This window comes from Oryctolagus cuniculus, chromosome 10 (genome assembly GCF_964237555.1).
Source record: "Oryctolagus cuniculus chromosome 10, mOryCun1.1, whole genome shotgun sequence".
Taxonomy (NCBI): domain Eukaryota; kingdom Metazoa; phylum Chordata; class Mammalia; order Lagomorpha; family Leporidae; genus Oryctolagus; species Oryctolagus cuniculus.
In genome coordinates this window covers 46,101,025-46,122,310 of record NC_091441.1, presented here as the reverse complement: position 1 = coordinate 46,122,310, position 21,286 = coordinate 46,101,025, and the positions used below count along the sequence as shown (strand labels likewise).

General features: G+C 41.6%; 1 protein-coding gene and 1 long non-coding RNA gene across 6 annotated transcripts in view; one reads left to right on the top strand and one right to left on the bottom strand.

Annotated features, from left to right (window-relative positions):
* Nucleotides 1-8,140, top strand: part of DSG2 (desmoglein 2) — a 62,903-nt gene extending 54,763 nt beyond the window's left edge. For both annotated transcript variants that reach the window (XM_008261177.4, XM_070049913.1), the window contains exons 13-15: nt 261-382; nt 1,560-1,895; nt 5,442-8,140. In XM_008261177.4, coding sequence (XP_008259399.1) covers nt 261-382; nt 1,560-1,895; nt 5,442-6,467 — 1,484 coding nt within the window. In that variant the 3' untranslated portion in view covers nt 6,468-8,140. The remainder of the gene's footprint in view (nt 1-260; nt 383-1,559; nt 1,896-5,441) is intronic.
* Nucleotides 8,141-15,188: 7,048 nt separating this feature from the next.
* The window catches only part of LOC103349317 (uncharacterized), a 30,242-nt gene continuing 24,144 nt past the window's right edge, over nt 15,189-21,286 (bottom strand). For all 4 annotated transcript variants that reach the window (XR_007921491.2, XR_011379189.1, XR_011379186.1 and 1 more), the window contains one exon: nt 15,189-18,827. This is a non-coding gene — a long non-coding RNA (uncharacterized lncRNA). The remainder of the gene's footprint in view (nt 18,828-21,286) is intronic.

Sequence of the window (21,286 nt, the reverse complement as noted above, 5' to 3'; positions counted from 1 at the left end):
GTACCCTTTTTGCAATGAACAAAGCCTTTTAATTTGTAAGTATCCCTATTTCTGCCTTCAGACTCTAGTGTAACTCATCCAAAAAAAGAAAAAAAAAATGTGGTGAGGTAGGATCAGGGCAAATAAAAGAAAGAAAATAAGACTGTAAATAAATGAAGACTGAACTCCAGGAAGTGATATGCATATTCCAAAATTCTGCAGTGTGGATATAGAAAAATGTCAGGATTAACTTCTCGGCCCTCCATTGTGTTTCTGTGCAGTTGTCCCACTCTTACTGCTGATATGCCATTGTGGAAACGGTGCCAAAGGCTTCGCCCCCATCCCTGGCACTATAGAGATGCTGCACCCCTGGAACAATGAAGGGGCACCGCCAGAAGACAAGGTCAGTGCACCAGATGGCCACGTTGCTTGTCTTTCCAGGTTTTGAGAGCACCTGGGAAATGTGTCTAAGGTTTTGATGGTGAGAGGTAAAGTATTTCACTCACATGCCTTTGGGAGCAAAAAGGTGCAAACCACAGCACGTTTTGTGTGTGTTGTCAGGGCAGAGTTGAGGTGGTTTTACTCTACTGTTTTATGTGCTGTGTTACAGAGAAGGGCCAGTGTGGGTTATGGGGTGGCCTAGAGAATATAGAGCAAGGGTCAGGGAGAGTCAGAGTGCAGAGATTTAGGATGGCAATACTGGTCCTGATAACCGACAGACAGTCTTTCACAACCAGGAACTCCTCCATTTCTCCATTTCCATTGCTGCAAGGTGGGGTCAGCAGGGGTAACTCTACACCCTCCGCAATAACAGTAAAATGTTGCAAAATCGCATTGCTAACTACTTAATGGCCATCTCCCCTGGTCTCTCTGTTGCATCACCTGGTTCTCATCCCCATCTGCCAGGAGCATCAGAGAACTCAGGTGTCAGGTGTCAGGTGTCAGAGAACTCAGAATAACAGTGGTGTAAGCGTAAACGCGGCCGTCCGGGTTCACCACGAGGATTCCCCCACAGCGATGCCTCAGTCTGCTCCTGTCTTGTTGCTCTTCGTTGAATGAGTTCTGTTCCCACCCGTGTTCCAGACCTCACTACTCTTCCTGCATTCCAGCCCTCGGATGGGAGAGAAATGAAGAACTGCCCAGCACACTTCCCAGGAGCTGCATGCACCATTTCTGTGTGACTCACGTTGGCCAAGGGGCCGTCCCTAACCAAGTAGCTACAGTAGAGGCTTGGAAATGCGGTCTTTATCTTGGGTGACCTTGTTTCCAGAGGCAGACAAAATTAAGTGCTCTGTAGTCCTGGGAGAAGGCATGAAACCATGGAGGGAAGTTGAAGTGCAGTTGTTGCCAATACTGCAAGTAAGCTAAGACTGTACAGGAAAGTGTGGCTTTTAGTTTCTCCTTGGCTTATAATCAGCCATGAAAACAGGAAGGTAAAAGGAAGATTTTCCTTAGACCAAAACAGAAGTTATGCAACCCAAAATATTTTTTCCTAATTTGCCTGTATGGACAAAGCACAGACCCTTCTTGCAGCCATGGTGACCTTCTGACACAATTCTCGACTGTATTTGCTCTCACAGGTGGTGCCGTCGCTTCTGGCAGTGGACCACGGGGAGAACCTCGCAGCGAGAAACGGAGTAGGCAGTATGAGCACCAAGGAAGCCACCATGAAAGGGAGCAGCTCTGCTTCCTTCACCAAAGGGCAGCATGAGATGTCTGAGGTGGACACCAGGTGGGATGAGCACCGCAGCCTTCTCTCTGCCGGGGCCACGCAGGTGATGGGGCCGGCAGGAGCCGGGCTGGGCACTGAAACCATGAAGACCGTCAGAGCCACGGGGGCTTCCAGGGACGCGGTTGGAGCACGAGCGGCTGCAGCTGGGCTGAACGAGGAATTCCTACGAAGCTATTTCACCGATGTAAGCATTGGTTTTTACGGCTGGGGAGGAAGCAATGCATTCGTATATGAATGCAGTAGGGTAATCACTACCTTGTGTCTAAATTGGATGTTGGAGGTTTTCTGGGTTTTGGGTTTTGTTTTGTTTGTTTGTTTGTTTGTTTGTTTTGCGGGGGATGGGGGTATGCTTACAGGCAGTGGACAGAAAGAGATGTAACCCATTGAATGAGCCCGTATTAGCTACGTTATTCTGTGATAACAAATAGCCCACAGTTTCAGCTCTCACAAAGGCTCATTTCTCTCTTCCATTTGTGTTTTGGCCACTTGGCTCAGCCCTGCCCCACCCTGCTCCAAAGCGCACGCTGAGAGTGCAGGGTTACGTCCGTGCCCGGGAAGCTGCTGTCATCCCAGGAGAAGAGCCATGACAGGGCTGGGCAGTGGCCCTTAAGGCCTCTGCCTTTTACACACTCAGTGTTTCATTGGCCAAAGCAAGTCATATGACCAAGTTAAATGTCAGCGGGTCAGAACGCACGATCCCCCTGAGGAGTATGCTCTTTAGGGATGAGCCCAGTAGGGAAGAGCAGAGAATGTATAACCACACACACAGTCGATTCAGTCCATTTACATGTCACCTCCTGTATCAGGGACTTGCTACATTACTTGATACATTAGTAGTTCCACTACTAATGGGATATTTACACAAAAAATGATGAGAAAAGTTGCAGGAGACATAATCAGATGCAGGCAGAAGCTCATGCCTGGAATTCGGAATTAGAATCAAGGCTAAAGATAAAAGCGTTACCTAGAGACAAACTACATTTCAGAACAGGGATTACTACCAGGAATTATTGAAATACTTATTTTATAATGGAAAATGAGTCAGTTCATCAGAAGGTCTGATATACCTAAATATGTCAGGATAATAACAGAAATTCAAAACCTTGAAGCAACAACTGATAGAACTAAGAAATAGACAAATGCGTAATTGTATTTGGAAAGTTCAGCCTCTTTTGTCAGTAATTGAAAGATTGAGTAGACAGAAAATCAGTAAGGATACAGAAAATATAACAATATTGACTGATTCTAATTGGCATTGGTTGAAAATTCTATGCAACAAAAACAGAGTACACTTTCTTTGTGGCATAGACAATGTACTAGGACATAAAATAAGCTTAAATAAGATGAAAAGAACCACAGTCATGCAATGTTCTTTGACAAAAAGAAATTAAACCACAGATGAATAGCAAAGAAACACATAAAATATATTTTGCAAATATTTGTAAATTATACATTTTTAAATAACCTGTGGATAAAAGAGAAAATAACAGAAGCAATTAGAAAACATTTTTTTTAAAGATTTATTCTATGTATTTGAAAGGAAAAACTATAAAGAGAGAGAAGGAAAGAGAAAAGAAGAGACAGAGATCTTCCATCCTTGATTCACTCCCCATATGGCTTTTGGGCCAGGCCAAAGCTAGAAGCCAGGAGCTTCTTCTGGGTTTCCCACATGGATGCAGGCCCAAGCACTTGGGCCATTCTCTGCTGCTTTCCCAGGTGCATTAGCAAGGAGCTGGATCAAAAGCAGAGCAGCCAGGACTTGGAACAGTATCCAATGTGGGATACTGGCACTGCAGGCAGAGACTTAACCTTCTATACCACAGTGCCAACCCCAATTAGAAAACATTTTAAACCATTGAAGATTAAACTGCGTTTTATTTTCCAAATTTGTGAGTCATTGCTGAAGCAGAGCTTTAAGCAACGTTTATAGCAGAAATGACAGTGCTTATTCTAGAAGATGGGTCTCGCATCAGTGACCTAAGCAAAGTTACACAAAGAAAAACAAATCAGACCCAAAGCAAGCAGATAAAATTTAATAATGAATTTTAGAGCAGAAATCAATGAAATATCAAAAGGGGGGGGATGCAGTTAAACAAAAAGGACTATTTAAAGAGATCAATAAAATTAGTAAGGCACTTAACTAGTTTAATTAGTATATGAAGAAAGTAAACACATTATCAATATCAGAAATAAGGTAAAGAACACTGCTACAGATCCTACCGACATTATAATAATTTTTTAAAGATTTATTTATTTATTTGAAAGGCAGAGTTACAGAGAGGGAGAAAGATCTTTCATCCACTGTTTCACTCTCCAGATGGCCACAACAGCCAGGGACAGGCCAGGGACAGGCCACATGGGTGGCAGGACCATAAGGAGTTAGGCCATCTTTGCTGTTTCCCAAGTGAATTGGCAGGGAACTGGATGGGAAGTGAAGCAGCTGGGACTCAAACCAGCACCCATGTGGGATGCCGGCCGGCATTGTAGTGACCAGCTCAACCCGCTATGCCACAGAGTGGCCCCAGTTGTTTTTTTTTTTTTTTTTTTTTAAGCAGTACTGGCTGCCTTTCTGCAGCTATTTCTGTCCCCTCGCCTAGATTTGCAAGTTGCTGGAGTGCTTTCCCACACTGCTCCTTTCCACCCTGCTGTGTTTCATCCCCTCCTCTCTGCCAGCTGCAAGTTCCCTTGACCTGGATGGTGGGCAGTGTCAAGGCAAACCGCTTCTTGTCCCTTCGTTGTCTCAGTGCTAAGCTGCAGTCTTGTGCCCTTTTTGCTTCATTTTTATGCTTTTTCCCTTTCTGCTCTGATCCTGCTGAAGATCAGTTAGGAGTGTAGGTACTCACTTTCGGTCTGGAAATAATTTCAGCATTATCTGAGAATGGTAGAAATTTTGAGCTTATAAATTATCTTTTTTTTAAAAGATGTATTTATTTGAAAGTCAGAGTTTCACAGAGAGAGAAGGAGAGGCAGAGATAGAAAGAGAGAGAGGTCTTCCATCCACTGGTTCACTTGCCATTTGGCCACCAACGGCCAGAGCTGCACCGATCCAAAGCCAGGAGCCAGGAGCTTCTTCCAGGTTTCCTATGAGGGTACAGGGGCCCAAGGACTTGGACCATCTTGTACTGCTTTCCCAGGCCATAGCAGAGAGCTGGATTGGAAGTAGAGCAGCCGGGAATGCCTGCAGGTGGTGGCTTTACCTACTACACCAAGCACTAGCCTCTATAACTGATCTTGATCCAGCTTACTCAGTTACGAACTCTTAGCTACATTTGTTGTTTGCTTTTCCATCTGTCTCTTTCCCTTCCTTCTCTCCCACAGCCCCCCACTTCTCTCACACACACACATCACATCCTTTTACATTCCCACAGTACAGTTAAAAAGTGTAGAAACTTAACATGACATGGTCCATATTTCAACTTAGCCAGTTATCACAATAATACCACTGCAGCAATGGTTTTTCCTGTGCAGCTTCCTACATTCCATTCAATTCCATGCCACCTTAGTCTCCTTTAATCTGAAACAGTCCACTCTGCCTTTCTTTGCTTTTCATGACATTAATATTTTTTAAGACTGCAGATCTGTTGTGTTGTGTGATGTCCCTTGGTTTTTCGTTCTCTGACGTTTCTTCATAATTAGGTTCAGGTTGTTGCATTTTGAACAAAAACGTAGAATCTTATTTTTAAATGAATTTGTGTTGTTTACTATTTATCTATTTTTATTTCCATTTCAGAAAGTGGCCTCTTACGCTGAGGAAGATGACATCCACACGGCCAAAGACTGCCTTCTGGTTTATTCTCAGGAAGAAACTGAATCTCTGCACGGTTCCATTGGCTGTTGCAGTTTTATTGAAGGAGAGCTAGATGACCGCTTCTTAGACGATTTGGGACTTAAATTCAAGACATTAGCTGAAGTTTGCTTGGGTCAAAAAATAGGTACAGATCTGGAAATTGAGCAGAGGCAAAAACCTGTCCCAGCACCAAGAGTGAACACAGCTTCGCATTCCCTCTATGAGCAAGCAGTGGTTAATTCAGAGAATGCCTACTCCTCTGGCAGTAGCTTTCAGGTTCCAAAGCCTTTGCATGAAGCAAGTGCAGAAACAGTGACTCAGGAAGTAGTCACCGAGAGATCTGTGTCTTCTAGGCAGGGTCAAAAGGCAGCTGCACCTCTTGCTGATCCATTGGCTTCTGGTAATATCATAGTGACAGAGACGTCCTATGCCACAGGCTCTGCTGTGCCACCAAGCACTGTGATCCTGGCCCCTAGGCAGCCCCAGAGCCTCGTGGTGACCGAGAGGGTGTATGCTCCAGCTTCTTCCTTGGTAGATCAGCATTTTGCTAACGAAGGCAATGTCACGGTCACTGAGAGAGTCATACAGCCTAATGGGGGCATACCTCATCCTCTCGATGGCACTCAGCATCTGCAAGATGCCCATTATGTTATGGTGAGGGAAAGAGAGAGCATCCTTGCCCCCAGCTCCGGGGTGCAGCCCACTCTGGCCATGCCCAGTGTAGCAGCAGGACAAAATGTGACAGTGACCGAAAGAGTGTTAGCCCCTACTGCTCTGCAGTCGAGTTACCAAATGCCATCCGAAGCCTCTGTCATGACTCGAAAGACCATGGTGTCTGGAGCTGGAGCTGGAGCCTCTGGCCCTTTGCCAACTTTTGGTTTAGAAGAATCTGGTCAATCTAATTCTACTGTAACCACATCTTCCACCAGAGTCACAAAGCATAGCACCATCCAGCATTCTTACTCCTAAACAGCCATCAGCCAAACGCTGACGCAGAGTTCAACTAGCAGTGACTGAACATGTTTTCCATATGCCAGACATTCTGTGAGCCTTACTGGCGTGCAGTGATGCACACACACTGAGCTTACACTTTGTCTCAGACACTCATAGGCCAAGCACCCCACCCCCACGGTCTCTGCTTCCAGGAGCGTGTTTCAGAAATGCTCTGTGATTTCCTGAGGACTCGGTGCTGATGCTGTTGCTTTTAGTGAGTTTTGCAGACAATATTAACAAAAGGTAAATAGGAAATCTGGCTTCTGAGAATTTACCAAGTTAACACAGTGTGTCCAGTTCATCAGCCGACCCCAGGAGCGACCCGGGAACTGACTGGATCTCACTGCATTCTGTACTTTACTGCACCTAGCAGATGGTGTGCATCTCATCTGCCCAAAGATACTGGCACAGTCTGGGCTGCCAGTTTTACTGCTGGTTTTCCTGAAGCCCTTTTCAGTCTGTGTGAGATTAAATTTTGGGGCACTGACATGATAAGAACACACACTGTATGTTTCTGTGCCTGTGAATGCACTCGTGTGCTCTCACACCCTTGTTGTATGGTCTTAAAAATAGCATTATATGGTCCTGTCTCTCAACAATCCTGACAATTTAGGATAAAATGCATAAATAAATGCCTTTTATAGTAATAAAATGCAGCAATAAATGAAAGCTCAGGATACATTATCTTCTGAATAGCTACAGTTTACTACAGCTAAGTTAGCCAACTATATTTCTACTATGGTAGATACTGTGCCTGTTTCACTGCTGTATCTCCTGGGAACTAACATGGTACCAAATGAATACTTGCAGAATTAAACTAAGCTTGACAAACCATTCTCTTTTATTGCCAAAATGTCAAAGGACTGCATATTTCTATAATTATGATTTAATCTGATGTCTCAGGGTAGTTAAGTGCTGATAAAGACTTACTCCATGAGTAGTAACCTGACTCGCACAATATCCTTGCCTTTCTTCTTAGAAGTCATTTGGGTTATTTAGCACCTTAAATAGAGTGCATTTTCCTGCTCCTAGAGATAATATTTTAAAATGCATATGCATATCAGTAATTTATATATTTTCCATAACAAAATTATTTTCATAATTCTTAGATACTAATTTCTTGACTTTTAAGATATTTTTCTGCAGAAGTGAAACTTTTTAAATCGACTTTTATAGACATTTTCTAAAATACTGTTTACCTGAATTGTGTTTGCAAAGGATTTATACAGTGTGCTCCCACTCAGAGTATAGAAGTAAGGGCAAATATTTTTGGCATCAAGAGCTAAGATCATGGCTAAGATGGAAGATACTTTTCTTTGATAATCTAGAATTTTTTACTCTGCATAATAATTGTTTCTTTTTTATTATTGACTTAGATATTTTTGCAAAGTACACAACAGGATTGTCACTGCTGTGTGCAAAATGTAAATATGACCTGTGTACTCAGAACATACCTGGTCTTAAGCTTCCTCTTTGGGCAGGCTTGACAACCTGAGCTATAAGTTGTATATGGCAACCACACTTTCTACATGGTTTCCTGTATTCCTGAAAAGGTGATTTGCATTCATTTTTACATTTGTTCCTTGGAAGCTTATATTTGTATGTGTGTCATCATAAAATATTTAAATAAAAAGACTGCTTTCAAGTGACCCTTTCTCCACATTTTTTATTGCTCTATCATAGTTTACAGGGAATATAGAAAGCTTGGTGGTTAAACACCCTCAAAGCAGGTGTTTCTTGGACTTTGTTTTTTGATTAGAATCACTGACTGCTGTTCCAGCCAGCCTCTTTGGAACAGAGTGTGGTTTGTCCCTATGCAGGGTAGAATGCAAGAAGGTCCAGTTAAAATTTGAGTTTCAGATCACAAGAGTTTTTAGTGGAAGTGTATCCAGTAGTAAAAGGGTACAGTATCTGTTGTTTATCTGAACTTCAAATTTACCAAGAGACCTAGTATTTCTGTTTGCCACATCTGGTAACCTTGTATCTAAAGAACTGAATGTAGATTTGCCCAGACATTGGAAGAACCTCTGAAGGCCCACCCATGGGACCAAAAGAGATGAAATGATTTTACGAGCATTTGAGAGGTTCTTTCCATTGCTTGCTTGTCATAGCTCACAAGGGGAAAAATCAGGGTACTGCTGTAAGGAAAGAAAAAAATTGGTGGGAAATACCCACACCTGCCCACTAAAGAGATTGACTCAAACTCAGCAAATACAGTGAAAGCAAGACTTTAATGTCAGTCTTACAAGATAGGGGGCTCTGATGAGCAGGCATGCCCAGAGCAGTTACAGCAAGCAGTTTGTATCCTAGCATGCAGGTCGGGCCCCTGATTCTTCATTAACTAACTACTATGGGCTGTACAATCTTCCTGGATGTGCCTAAGTTACAAAGTTACTTTCCTCCTTCTCTGCACTTTAATTTCTTCTTGTGAGTTGGCTACTCCATAACATCCTGTTTGCCTAGTGAGCTAACAGTGATTTCCATTCTGTGTTGAAAATGGACCACCAGACATTTTCTTATATTTTCCTTCTCCCCTCCTGGATTCTCAGTTGGGAGCATGGGACAAAATGCGTTAAAAGAGAAAACAAAAGTCAGCTAATGTGATTGTGCTTATACATGGGAGAAACTTGTGGAGAAGTAACTGGAAGGGGTGGTTAGAACTTGGATTTGTATTGCTTAAAGCAAAACCTCAAACTAAATTTAACAAAGTTCAGTGGAGTAAAGGACAATTAAATTGAGGAGCCCTTGATCCAGATGGGCCACAATATGGGCAGGCAGTGTTTATAGACAGACATTAAAAGTGACCTGCAAAAATAGCTTGTCTGGTGACGGTGTACCAATTGTTTTATTCCGACCTGGCCTGACCGGCTGGTAGCCTGTGATTGGCAAAAACCCAGCTACTGTTGATGTGGGTAAGGGGTACATTAATTTTATGTCATGCTCTTGTCATGCACAAAACATCCTTAGTGTTGACACATAGAAGGTATACGAAGTGATCGAACATATTCAAAAGTAAGAAAGCAAATCCACACACGCAGGCACACGATCATGGGTTGCTCCACACAGAGAAATACTGGTCATGAGTGGGCAGTGGACCAGAAGCTTGCTCAGTAGGGGTTGTGGGGGAGGGAAGATAGCAGGGGTGCCTGGCAGTACCTGCAGCTGCAGACTACACCTGTTCTCTTTTATGAGGTAGGGGGTGGTGCTTCAAGGCGTGAAGTCACCTGGAAGTTATTACCTGGGAGTTACATGGCAGCTCCGCAAGTTCCACGTGAAGCTCAACATCCATATTCATGGTGTCCTCCTTGGGTAAAGGATGAAGGAGATCCATCTGGGGAAGGGAGGCATTTTGATTGACAGCTAGGAGAATAGAATTACATGCGGGGTTGTGACTTCTTGTGTAGCAGACCTATCTAGTTGCCTGCCTATTCCATGTCACTGTGATTGGTGAAACTCAACTATTAGGATGCTATACCCTTAAGTTAGGCTTTCAGTTTATTGATGTAACAAGCTAGATTGCAATTTACATAAAGACTCATTACAGAGACAGCCTCAGGCCAAATTTATTGTAACACTATCGATTTGGGCTTAAATAAAGGAAAGGGTATTGGCCCTGGAGACAAGTTACAGAAAGGCAGCCAGGAAAATTGGGTAAACAAGGGAAGGTTTGATATGCAGACATAAATCCTGCCTTCAGAGAGAGAGAGAGAGACCCTTAGAAATGGACCTTTATCAGTGTAAATTCCTGTTATGAAAAGGGAAACTTAAAATTCTGTCTTTGGATCTTCAAAAGTGTCTGCCATTTCTCAAAATAATCAGCTCAAAATAATTTTTACGCTACTAGGGCATATTTTTGAGTGGCCCATTCTGGTCTCCTACATTGCTGATACTATAATTCCATATTACTGAATATCTCACAACAATTCCACATTAAGATATTCTAAAGCATAAAGACATACTTCTCTGAGCTTGGGTTTCCCGCCCCAAGGGGCACATGGGAGCAACATTTGGTTGATCTTCAATGACCATGTTCAGTCACAATATTAAAATATATAAAGATGATCAAGTCAGACCAAGCAGCTGCAGTATAGTGTACCTGATGTACATTCTAGACACGGTCAAGTCCTAGTCTCCCATGGTCTCCGAGGTTTTTGTCCTTGTGATTGCAAATCAGCATCCTACTAAAAAAGCTCACTGAATCGAGGGAGTCCACACAGTCCAGTCAAAGGACACATGAGGTCATTTATCCTAAAAATCCCAGGCCTTGAGCAAGAAGTGTTTACCCTATGACTGACTCCAGCCCACTTTGCTATCACCAAAATTCCCAAAAGAACATGGTATCATGAACCAGTCAAAGGAGGGCCAACAAGTGACCTAGACATGCAGTGAGCACACACCTTTCAACCCCAAGTTCAATCTATAAAAGCTTTATCCCTAAACTCTTTTTTTTTTTTTTTTTTTTTTTTTTGACAGGCAGAGTTAGACAGTGAGAAAGAGAGACAGAGAGAAAGGTCTTCCTTTCCATTGGTTCACCCCTCAAATGGCCGCTGCTGCCGGCTCTGCGCCGATCCAAAGCCAGGAGCCAGGCGATTCCTCCTGGTCTCCCATGCGGGAGTAGGGCCCAAGCACTTGGGCCATCCTCCACTGCACTCCTGGGCCACAGCAGAGCACCGGACTGGAAGAGGAGCAACCGGGACAGAATCCGGCGCCCCAACCGGGACCAGAACCTGGGGTACCGACGCCGCAGGCGGAGGATCAGCCTAGTGAGCTGCAGCGCCGGCCTATCCCTAAACTCTTAAGAAGCCCAGGAATTAAATGGTAGCTACCCAGCTCCCTGCTCTGCACTTTACAATAAATACCTATTTTCTTCCACACTGATGTCATTGATTGGCTTACTACACTTCAGGCAAACAGACCTAGGTTTCTTGGGGTTCTACAACAACTCGCAAACTCTGGTCCTAAGTGAACATCTTGTCCATGCACACTGGCCCCTAGTCAAAAGTCACTCTTGGGAGCTGTATTTAAGCTGTCAGGAACTTGTTAGTCTTAGGGAAGGCTTTGAGTGGCTGAATGTTAACCAGGTGTCACTGGCCTAAAGTGCTTTTCAGATAGAAGCAAGGAGGCTGCAACTTGGCTTGAAATTTGGAAACATCTTCTAGAGCAATCTGCACAGGACACTGTCAAGGTAACAGCTCTTGTGCTAATTCGATTCTGCTGTAACTGGGCATTGTTTTAGAAAGGCTTTTCTGGTTTTGGAATTAGATTTCCCTGAGAGATTGCTTTGTAACTTGAAAAACTTGTTTTGTAATTTGGTTCTCTGTCAACAGGTCTGGTCGTAAATAGTAGCAGGTAATCAGAGCTCTATTCTTGTAGCCCCTTAGGGCTCATTTTACAAAATTAAAAAATTTTAGTCATAAGCCTAAAAAGAAAAAACAAGATAGTAGTGCTTAATTGTAATAGTGTTGGGCCAGAGTACTCCCTGGGATCAAATACAAAGTGGCCATCTACAGATCTCTGGATTATGTCACTATTTACCAGCTAGAGTTGTTTAATGAAAGAAAAGAAAATGAGGAGAAACTCAATATATGCAAACTTTCATACTGTTATGTCAGTGTGAACCAATACAGAGAAAATGGAATAAACCTAGAATAATGGTTCAGAAAAAATTAGATTAACCCAAATGCCTATTGGTTCACGTACTTGCGTAAATCTGTGATAAATAAGCTGCTTTGAAAATTTTTAAAGAAAAGATGTTTGCAGAATTGTTAACATACATTTGGGCCTGAGTTTAATGGCCAGGAAAAATTATCGTTCCTAGATATTTAAAATCATAAAAATAAAATTTCAATCTAAGAACAAATGATATAAATAAAGGTAGAGTACAGTGTTCATTGCTTTCTATGTATTTTTCTTAAAGATTTATTTATTTTATTTGAAAGGCACAGTTAGAGAGGGAAAGACAGAAAAAGACAGGTCTTCCATCGACTGTTTTACTCCCCAAATGACAGCACTAGCTAGATCTGGGCCAGGCTGAAGCCAGGAGCCAGGAGCTTCTTCTGGGCTTCCCATGTGGGTGCAGGGGCCCAAGCACATGGGCCATCCTCTGCTGCTTTCTCAGGCACATTAGCAGGGAGCTGGATCAGAAGTGAAGCAGCCGGGACTTGAACTGGCACCCATGCAGGATGGTGGGACTGCAGGCAGCAGCTTAGCCTGCTACGCCACAGTATCGGCCCCTCTATGTATTTTTTTTAAAGATTTGTTTTATTTATTTGAAAGGCAGAGTGAAAGAAAAGGAGAAACAGAGAGCTCTTCCATCCACTGGTTCACTGCCCAAATGGTCACAACAGTTGGGACACGGTCAGGACAAAGCCAAGAGCTTGAAACTCCATCCAGATCTCCTGCATGGGTGCAGGGGTCCAAGCACTTGAGCCATTGTCTGCTGCTTTCTCAGGTGCATTAGCAGGGAGCAGGAACAGAAGCAAAGCAGCCCGGACTCAAATCAGTACTCCCATATAGGTTGGTGACATCACAGGCGGCTACTTGACCCGTTGCACTACAAAGCTGGGCCCTGCTTCCTATGAATTAACTACAACAACTTAGTTTTTTGAGTTTTTCTTTGACAGGAGAAGAACTTAAAGTAATGACCATGCTTAAGTAATTTTACTAGTTAAAAAAATAAAGGGAAAAATATGGGATAAATGTTTCTAAATAGAAATTCAAAGACTCGGGGCCAGCGCTGTAGTGTAGTGGGTAAAGCTGTCACCCGGAGTGCTGGCATCCCATCTGGGCGCCAGTTTAAGTCCCAGCTACTCCTCTTCTGATCCAGCTCTCTACTATGGCCTGGGAAAGCAGAAGAAGATGGCCCAGGTCCTTGGGCCCCTGTACCTACCTGGGAGACCCGCAAGAAGCTCCTGGTTTCTGGCTTTGGATTGACGTAGCTCCTGCCGTTGCAGCCATCTGGGGAGTGAGCCAGTGGATGGAAGATTCTCTCTCTCTCTCTCTCTCTTTCTGCCTCTGCCTCTCAAATAAATTTTTTAAAAAATTTAAATACTCGTTTCTTCAATTCTATGAAAGAATATTTAAACCTATTAATAAGTGTTTTATGAACTGCTGAAATATGACAGGTCAAGCTTGCTCACTAGGTTTTTACTGGAAATTAAGATTACTAAAAGTAATTAAAATTCCAATCAATATATGGCAATTAAGCTGGAAATATAAGGGAAGACAATTCTGTATGTGAGAAAGTAAAACATGTTTTTGGCAAGCGAAGTTACAGGATATAAGAGGTTTGTTTTTATTAAGGGAAAAATATAACTTTTGTACTAAAGTAAAATGACTGCTGTTCCACAAGGAAAAAGAGAAAAATGTATGGCAATTAACTGAAGCAATATAAGAAGATTATAAAAGTTTTATAGAAGATGAATCTTGCATAATCAGGCTGATTGAGATTAAAAAGAAATTGTTTATATGGTTTCTAAAAATTTGATCACTAATAGAATAGAATTTGGTTTCCTATATTAAAGCAACAAGGTTTTATTGAAATGTTCATCCACTCTTATTGAAAATTGTTTTTAATAAAATTGTAATGGTCATATGAAAATTTGCACTTTTATGGGGGTACAATGAGCTTTTTCATTACATGTATACGTTATGTAATATCCAATCAGGGTAAGTATATTTATATATTTATATATTTTATACTTATATTTATAAGTATATATTTATATACTTATATATACCCAACATGGACCCTTAAAAACAAAGGGCATTAGCACCTTTAAGATATCTGTTATTGATATAATGCCTTTCAACTGCTGTGATAGTGTCCTTTAGAGTTCTCTTTTTGATCCTGGATCCCTCTGAAGACCACACATTGCATTTAGCTATCAAGTTAATGTCTACTAATCTAGAACATTCTCATTCTCTCTTTTGGCTTAACAGTTCTTTGTGGTGAAAGCATCCAAATTCCTATCCTTTAGGCTCTTCTAAGTAGAGAACTGTGTAGTACATTATCCATAATCAGCCTGTTGTGCCATAGATCCCCAGACATTCTTACTCCTTCTAGCTACAACCTACTACAGCTCAATCAGCCTTTGGGTATCCCTCCCTCCCCATTTCCTCCCCAGCTTCTGGTAATCACCATTACATTTTTTACTTCTATGAGTTCACTTGTTTCTAAGTTCACCTGTTTTTTTTTGTTTGTTTCAATCAACATAATGACCTCCTGTTCATTTACGTTACTTCAAATGACAAGATTTCATCTTCTTCTATGGCTGAGTAATATTCCATGGTGTATATGTGCCATGTTTTCTATCTCCATTCATCCGTGGTTTCCCTTTCTTGACTATTGTGCACTAAATATAGAAATGCAATGTCTCAGCAACAGAAGGATTTCATTTCTTTGGATATATAGCCAATAACGCGATTGCTGATCATATGGTGGATTTATTGTTAGTTTTTTGAAGAATCTCCATACTGTTTTCCATAATGGCAGAACTAATTTACATTCCCACCAACAGTGTACTAATGTTCCCTTTTCTACACATCCCCACCAACACTTGTTATTTTTGTCTTTTTGATAGTAGCCAATCTTACTGGAGTGAAGTGATATTGCATTGTAGGTTTGATTTGTATTTCCATGATGATTAGTGGTGTCAAGCATTTTTTGATGTACCTGTTGGACATTTGTATGTCTTCCTTTGAGAAACGTCTGTTTAGATCTACTGCCCATTTTAAAATTGGATTATTGGGGGTGTGTATGTGTTTTCAATTGTGTTCTTTGCATTTCTTGTATATTGTGAATATTAACCCCTTGTCAGATATATAGCTTGAACATATTTTCTCCCATTCTACAGGTCGTCTCTTCATTCTGTTGATTTTTTCCTTTGCTGTGCAAAAGCTCTTTAAGTTTGATGAAATCTCTTTTGTCTAGTTTTGCTTTTTTGAAGATTTTATTTATTTGAGAGGTAGAATTACAGAGAGAGAGAGGGAGAGGCAGAGAGAGGTCTTCCATCCACTAGTTCATTCCCCAAATGGTTGCAATGGCCGGAGCTGGGTCAATCTGAAACCAAGAGCCAGGAGCTCAATCCAGGTCTCCCATGAGGGTACAGAGACCCAATGACTTGGTCCATCTTCTACTGCTTTCCCAGGTCATAGCAGAGAGCTGGATCAGAAGAGGAGCAGCTGGGACTAGAACCAGCACCCATATGGGATGCCGACACTGCAAGTGGAGGCTTAGCCCACTACACCACAGCACTGGCCCCCTATTTTTGCTTTTATTTCCTGTACTTTTGAAGCCTAATCTAGAAAAAGCTGGTCCATGACAATATCTAAAAGAGTTTTCTCTATGTTTTCTTCTAATAGTAGCACAATTTCTGGTTTCACAGTTATATATTTAATCCATTTTGAGTTGATATTTGCACATGGTGAAATATATAGGGGCTGGTGCAGTGGCATAGTGGCGTAGTGGGTAAAACTGCCTCCTGCAGTGCCGGCATCCCAGATGGGTGCAGGTTCCAGTCCTGGCTGCTCCACTTCTGATCCAGCTCTCTGCTATGGCCTGGGAAAGCAGTAGAAGATGGCCCAAGTCCTTGGGTCCCTTAACCCGTGTGGGAGATCTGGAAGAAGCTCTTGGCTCCTGGCTTTGGATTGGCACAGCTCTGAACTTTGTGGCCAATTGGGGAGTTGAACCAGTGGATGGAAGACTTCTCTTTCTCTCTCTCTCTCTGCCTCTCCTCTCTCTTTGTAGCTCTTTCAAGTAATTAAATCTATTTTTTAAAAAAAAGAAAGAAAGATATGGATCTAGTTTCATCCCTCTGTGTGTGGATACCATTTATTAAAAAGACTTTTTTACAACACTTGTCTAAGCAACTTTGTCAAAGATCAGTTGGCTGTAGATGTGTGGGTTTGATTCTAGAGTCTCTGTTGTGTTCCACCAGTCTATCCACCAGTCTATGGATGTATTTTTATGCCCAAACCATGCTGTTTTAAACACTGTGGTTTATAATATATTTTCAAACCAGATGGTGTAATGCCTCATACTTTTTTTCTAAAGATTGCTTTGGCTATTTAGGGTCTTTTGTCATTCCGTACAAGTTTTGTTAGTGTTTTCTCTTGTTCTTACAATAATATCATTTTAATAGGGATTAAATAGGTTTTAATAGGGATTTCATTGAATTTGTAAAAAGCTGTAGGTTTTATGTGCATTTTAATGATATTGATTCTTCCAATACATGAATACAAGATGTGTTTCCATTTCTCTGTAGCCTCTTCAGTGTCTGTCTTTTTTTTTTTTTTTTTTTTTTTTTTTTTTTTTTTTTTGACAGGCAGAGTGGACAGTGAGAGAGAGAGACAGAGAGAAAAGTCTTCCTTTGCCGTTGGTTCACCCTCCAATGGCCGCTGCGGCTGGCGCACCGCGCTGATCCGAAGCCAGGAGCCAGGTACTTATCCTGGTCTCCCATGGGGTGCAGGGCCCAAGGACTTGGGCCATCCTCCACTGCACTCCCGGGCCACAGCAGAGAGCTGGCCTGGAAGAGGGGCAACCGGGACAGAATCTGGCACCCCGACCGGGACTAGAACCCTGTGTGCCGGCGCCGCTAGGTGGAGGATTAGCCTATTGAGCCGCGGCGCCGGCCTCTTCAGTGTCTTTCATCAATGATTGATCGTTTTCATTGGAAAGATCTTTCATTTCTTTGATAAAACTTATCACCACGTAATTTTTTTTATTAGAAATGGTATTTCATTCTTGATTTCCTTTTCAGGTGATTCACTATTCATGTATAATAATACTATTGATTTTTGTAATATTGACTTTACATCCTGCAACTTTGCTGAGTTTGTTTATTGGGTCCAACAGGTTTTTGGTGGAGTCCTTGGGTTTTCCATCTACAAGATCGTGTCCTCTGCAAGTGGTGACAATTTACCTTCCTCCTCCAGTTTGGGTGTCCTTTATTTATTCTCTTGCCTAATTGCTCTAGCTAGAACTTCTGGTATTAAGTTGAAAAAAGTGATGAAAGTGAATGAACATATATTTTTTTGTTCCAGATCTCAGAAAGCCTTCAGGTTTTTGCTATTGAATACAATGTTAGCTGTTCACTTGATACATGTAGACTTTATTATATTGATGTATGTTGCTTCTACACCTAATTTTGTCAGAATTTTTATCATGAATGGATGTTCAATTATCAAATACTCTTTCTGCAACTATTAAGATGAACATATGATTTTTGGTCTCCCCTCTGTACCTGTCAGTGTCCCAATCTCCTCTTCTTTTAAGGACACAAGTCACATTGAATTAGATTCTGTTGATGTTGTACATCAGTTTTATTGAACTGCATATGTTGAATCATCCTTGCACCACTAGAAAAAATTTGATCAGGGTGGATGATATTTTTAATATGCTGTTAGATTCAATTTCCAGTATTTTGTTGACGTTTTTGCATCTATGTTCATCAAGGATATTGGCCTGTAGCTTTCTTTTTTTGGTTGTATCCTTGTCTGGTTTTGATATTAAGGTAATGCTGGCCTCATAGATTCAGTTTGGAAGAATTCCTTTTTTTTCTATCTTTTGAAATCCTTTTAGAAGTATTTATCTTAATTGTCCTTCAAAAGTTTGGTAGAATTCAGCAGTGAAGCCATCTAGTCCAGAGCTTTTCTTTGATGAGAGATTTTTTTCTTAATTACTGATTCAATCTCACTGCTTGTTATTGGCCTGATTAGGTACTGTATTCGCTCATGATTCAATCTTGGTAAGGTGCATGTGTCCAAGAATTTGTCTATTTCTTCTAGGCTATTGAATTTGTTGCCATGTAATTATTCATAGTAATCTCTAACAGTCCTTTGTATTTCTGTAGTGTTGGCCATAATGTCTTCATTTTATCTCCAATTCTATGTATTTAAATCCTCTCTCTTTTTTTCTTGGTTAGTCTACTTAAGGGTTTATCCACGTTGTTTATCTTTCCAATGAGTCAGCTCTTTGTTTCATTGACTTTTTGTTGTATGTTGGTGTTTAAGTCACTTGTTGGTGCTCTAAGTTTTATTATTTATTTTCTCCTGTCAATTTTGTGTTTGGTTTGCTCTTGTTTTTCTAGTTCAGAAGCTGGAAGTCTGAGTTCAGGGTGGCAGCAGGCTTGGTTTCCTCTGAGGCCCATCTCCTTGGTTTGCAGGTGACCCTCTTCTCCCTGTGTCTTCATTTGGTCTCCCTCTGTACCTGTCGGTGTCCCAGTCTCCTCTTCTTTTAAGGACACACACTGAGTTAGAGCCCATCCTAATGGCTTCATTTTCTTTTGTTTACATCTGTAAAGGTCCTGTCTCCAAATATGGTCGCATTCTGAGGTACTAGGGGTTAGAAATACAACATGTGAAGTTGGGGAAAACAGTTCAGCCCCTATACCTACCAAATACACTAACTTAGCTTGAAAACGTACACCTTGTTTTCCCATCAAAGTCATGAATACCTTTATCCAGCCATTCAGTGAATTGTTTATAAAAATTGTTTTTAACAGTGATAAAATTCAAACAGGAGTTGGAAGTAGCCTGAATGAAGATATTTCAGAGTTTCTGTTGAGCCTCCAGAGAAACCTGGCAGGAGTTCAAAGCAAATGCTCACCTGGCTGCACAGTGTCCACAGCCGTGGGCTGACAGCAGCTAACATCCCCAACTCAGCAGCAATGGCCTTGAGCTTCACCTTGCTCTTTAGTTTCTTTAGAGGCTCTTGTCCCACCAATGGCTCCCACACTAAGCTTTGGAAGCAGAATTCTCCTCTCCTTTGTAACTCATTCTAAGGGTGAATGTTTTTTCTTACTGGCTTCTGAAGCTCCTATATTTAGCACAGTGCCCTTTTCTGGTTGGCTTTTGTATTCTAAATTTAAGTCAACACAATTTTTCCTTTCTCTATCTCCTCTGCCAGTGGGGGAGGAAGTAAAATCAAAGACTTCATGATGACCTCTGCTGTCACATCTAAGCAAAAGTTCACTTTAAAATTACGTTAACAAAAGATGTGGGATAGACATGTGTAAATGTCTAATTCTAATTTATCCCCTGGGAATGGTTAGCATTTGGAAAATTTAATCAGAGATCCAGACTTCAGGAACGGATCTCCTTAGCCCTTCAAATATCATTATCAACAACCGTATCAGATTAGCATGAGATCATAGAAACTAAGTTTCTTTGGCAATGAGTGCTTGTGAGTCTGGTGGTTGATTAGACATTGGGTGCAGCCCCATGGCAGGTCCATGAATGAGGCATGAGAAGATGATAGGCCCAGTAGTCGCATAGCTCCAGCAATGCACTTGAAGCGTACCATCCGTCGATCTTGTGTCTTTCCACTTCTGGGAGAATCTTGCCACTGACAGATCCTCCAGTCATCCAAACACAGTAGAAGTTATCAGTGTTAAAAGACTAATTTGTCATTTGCTTAGTGATCAAATTGGCTTAAGAAAATTTGAATTTTTATTTATTAATTTTCTAAGGAGATACACTGCCTGGTCTCAACCTTTTATTTATTTCACTCTGATTCCCCCATTTTTGAAGTCTTCTTTTACTAAAAATCTTTTATTACATTGATATTTATTAGAAAGAAGCTAAGAATAGATTTAAAAAACTATTTTCTATATTTCCCTAATTGCTTCATATGTATTTTTTCTTCTGTCTGATCCCCACCCACACCACGTATTGAGATAACTGAAGGCAGGAATGGGCCTTTTTGATCATTGTTAATGTGTGCTTACTCCAGAATCTATAACAAAGTCAACCAACGGGGAATAGTTGTTTGATTAATTGATTAAATAAATGAATGGCCAATCATAGGAAGACTAAAGAACTGAGATAAGGAATTTATTTATTTATTTATTTATCATTTAAGATGAAAAGAGACAAACAGATTGCTACCATCCACTGGTTCATTCCCCACATACCTACAACAACCAGGGCCAGGCCACAGCCAGGAGCCTGGAACTCAATCTAGCTCTCTTATGTGGGTGGCTGGCAGGGCTCCAGTTACTCGGGGCATCACTGCTTCCTCCCCAGGTCTGCAGTAGCAGGAAGCTGGAGTCAGGAACAGGAGGCAGGTATCAAATCCAGGTAGTCTGATATGGGACCCAAGCCTCTTAACCACTAAGCCAAATGCCTGACCAGCACCCCTTTTAGAGTTAACCTTGTCTAGGAGGAATGCCTTTGACCCACTGAAGCAGGAGAGTTGTGAACTGAAAATCCAACAAAAATTTCCGGGTAGATTTTATAAACTTCCGCATGATTAGTGATGTCAGTGTCCTAACTGCCCTTCCTCGTTCATTTGCAACATTAATCAGCTGTATATGAAGTCCACACTGGTTCTCATTTGAAAGTCTGCATTGGAGTCCAACAAGGGTTTTCAGGGGGACTCTTATATGAAGAAACCTATAGGAGCTTTTTGTGTAAAATGAGAACTATTTGCAATGACTCAAAATCTCTCCTTTTATATTCTGCTCGCTTGAATTGTCGGAGATCTTACTCACTGTGTTGAAGGCTTGTTGATTACCATGTCCCTTTATACACTGCACATTAGGCTAGAACCCAGATGTCCCACTGCTCCTCCCCTGCCACTTTCTGCTTCGTATAGCAGAAAGTTTGCTTGCACAGTCTCCCTAGCACTGGACTCTCCTGAAGTAATCTCGAGTTTTATCAGCTCCAGTCCCACTCCAAGAATACTTCTAGCACTGTCCTAACGAGATGCGGTCTTTCTCAAAGAAAAGTCATCGGCTTGGGGAGGAGGAAACAGCTCTTGGGGCACAGCAAAGAGGGATATGGGGAAATGCACA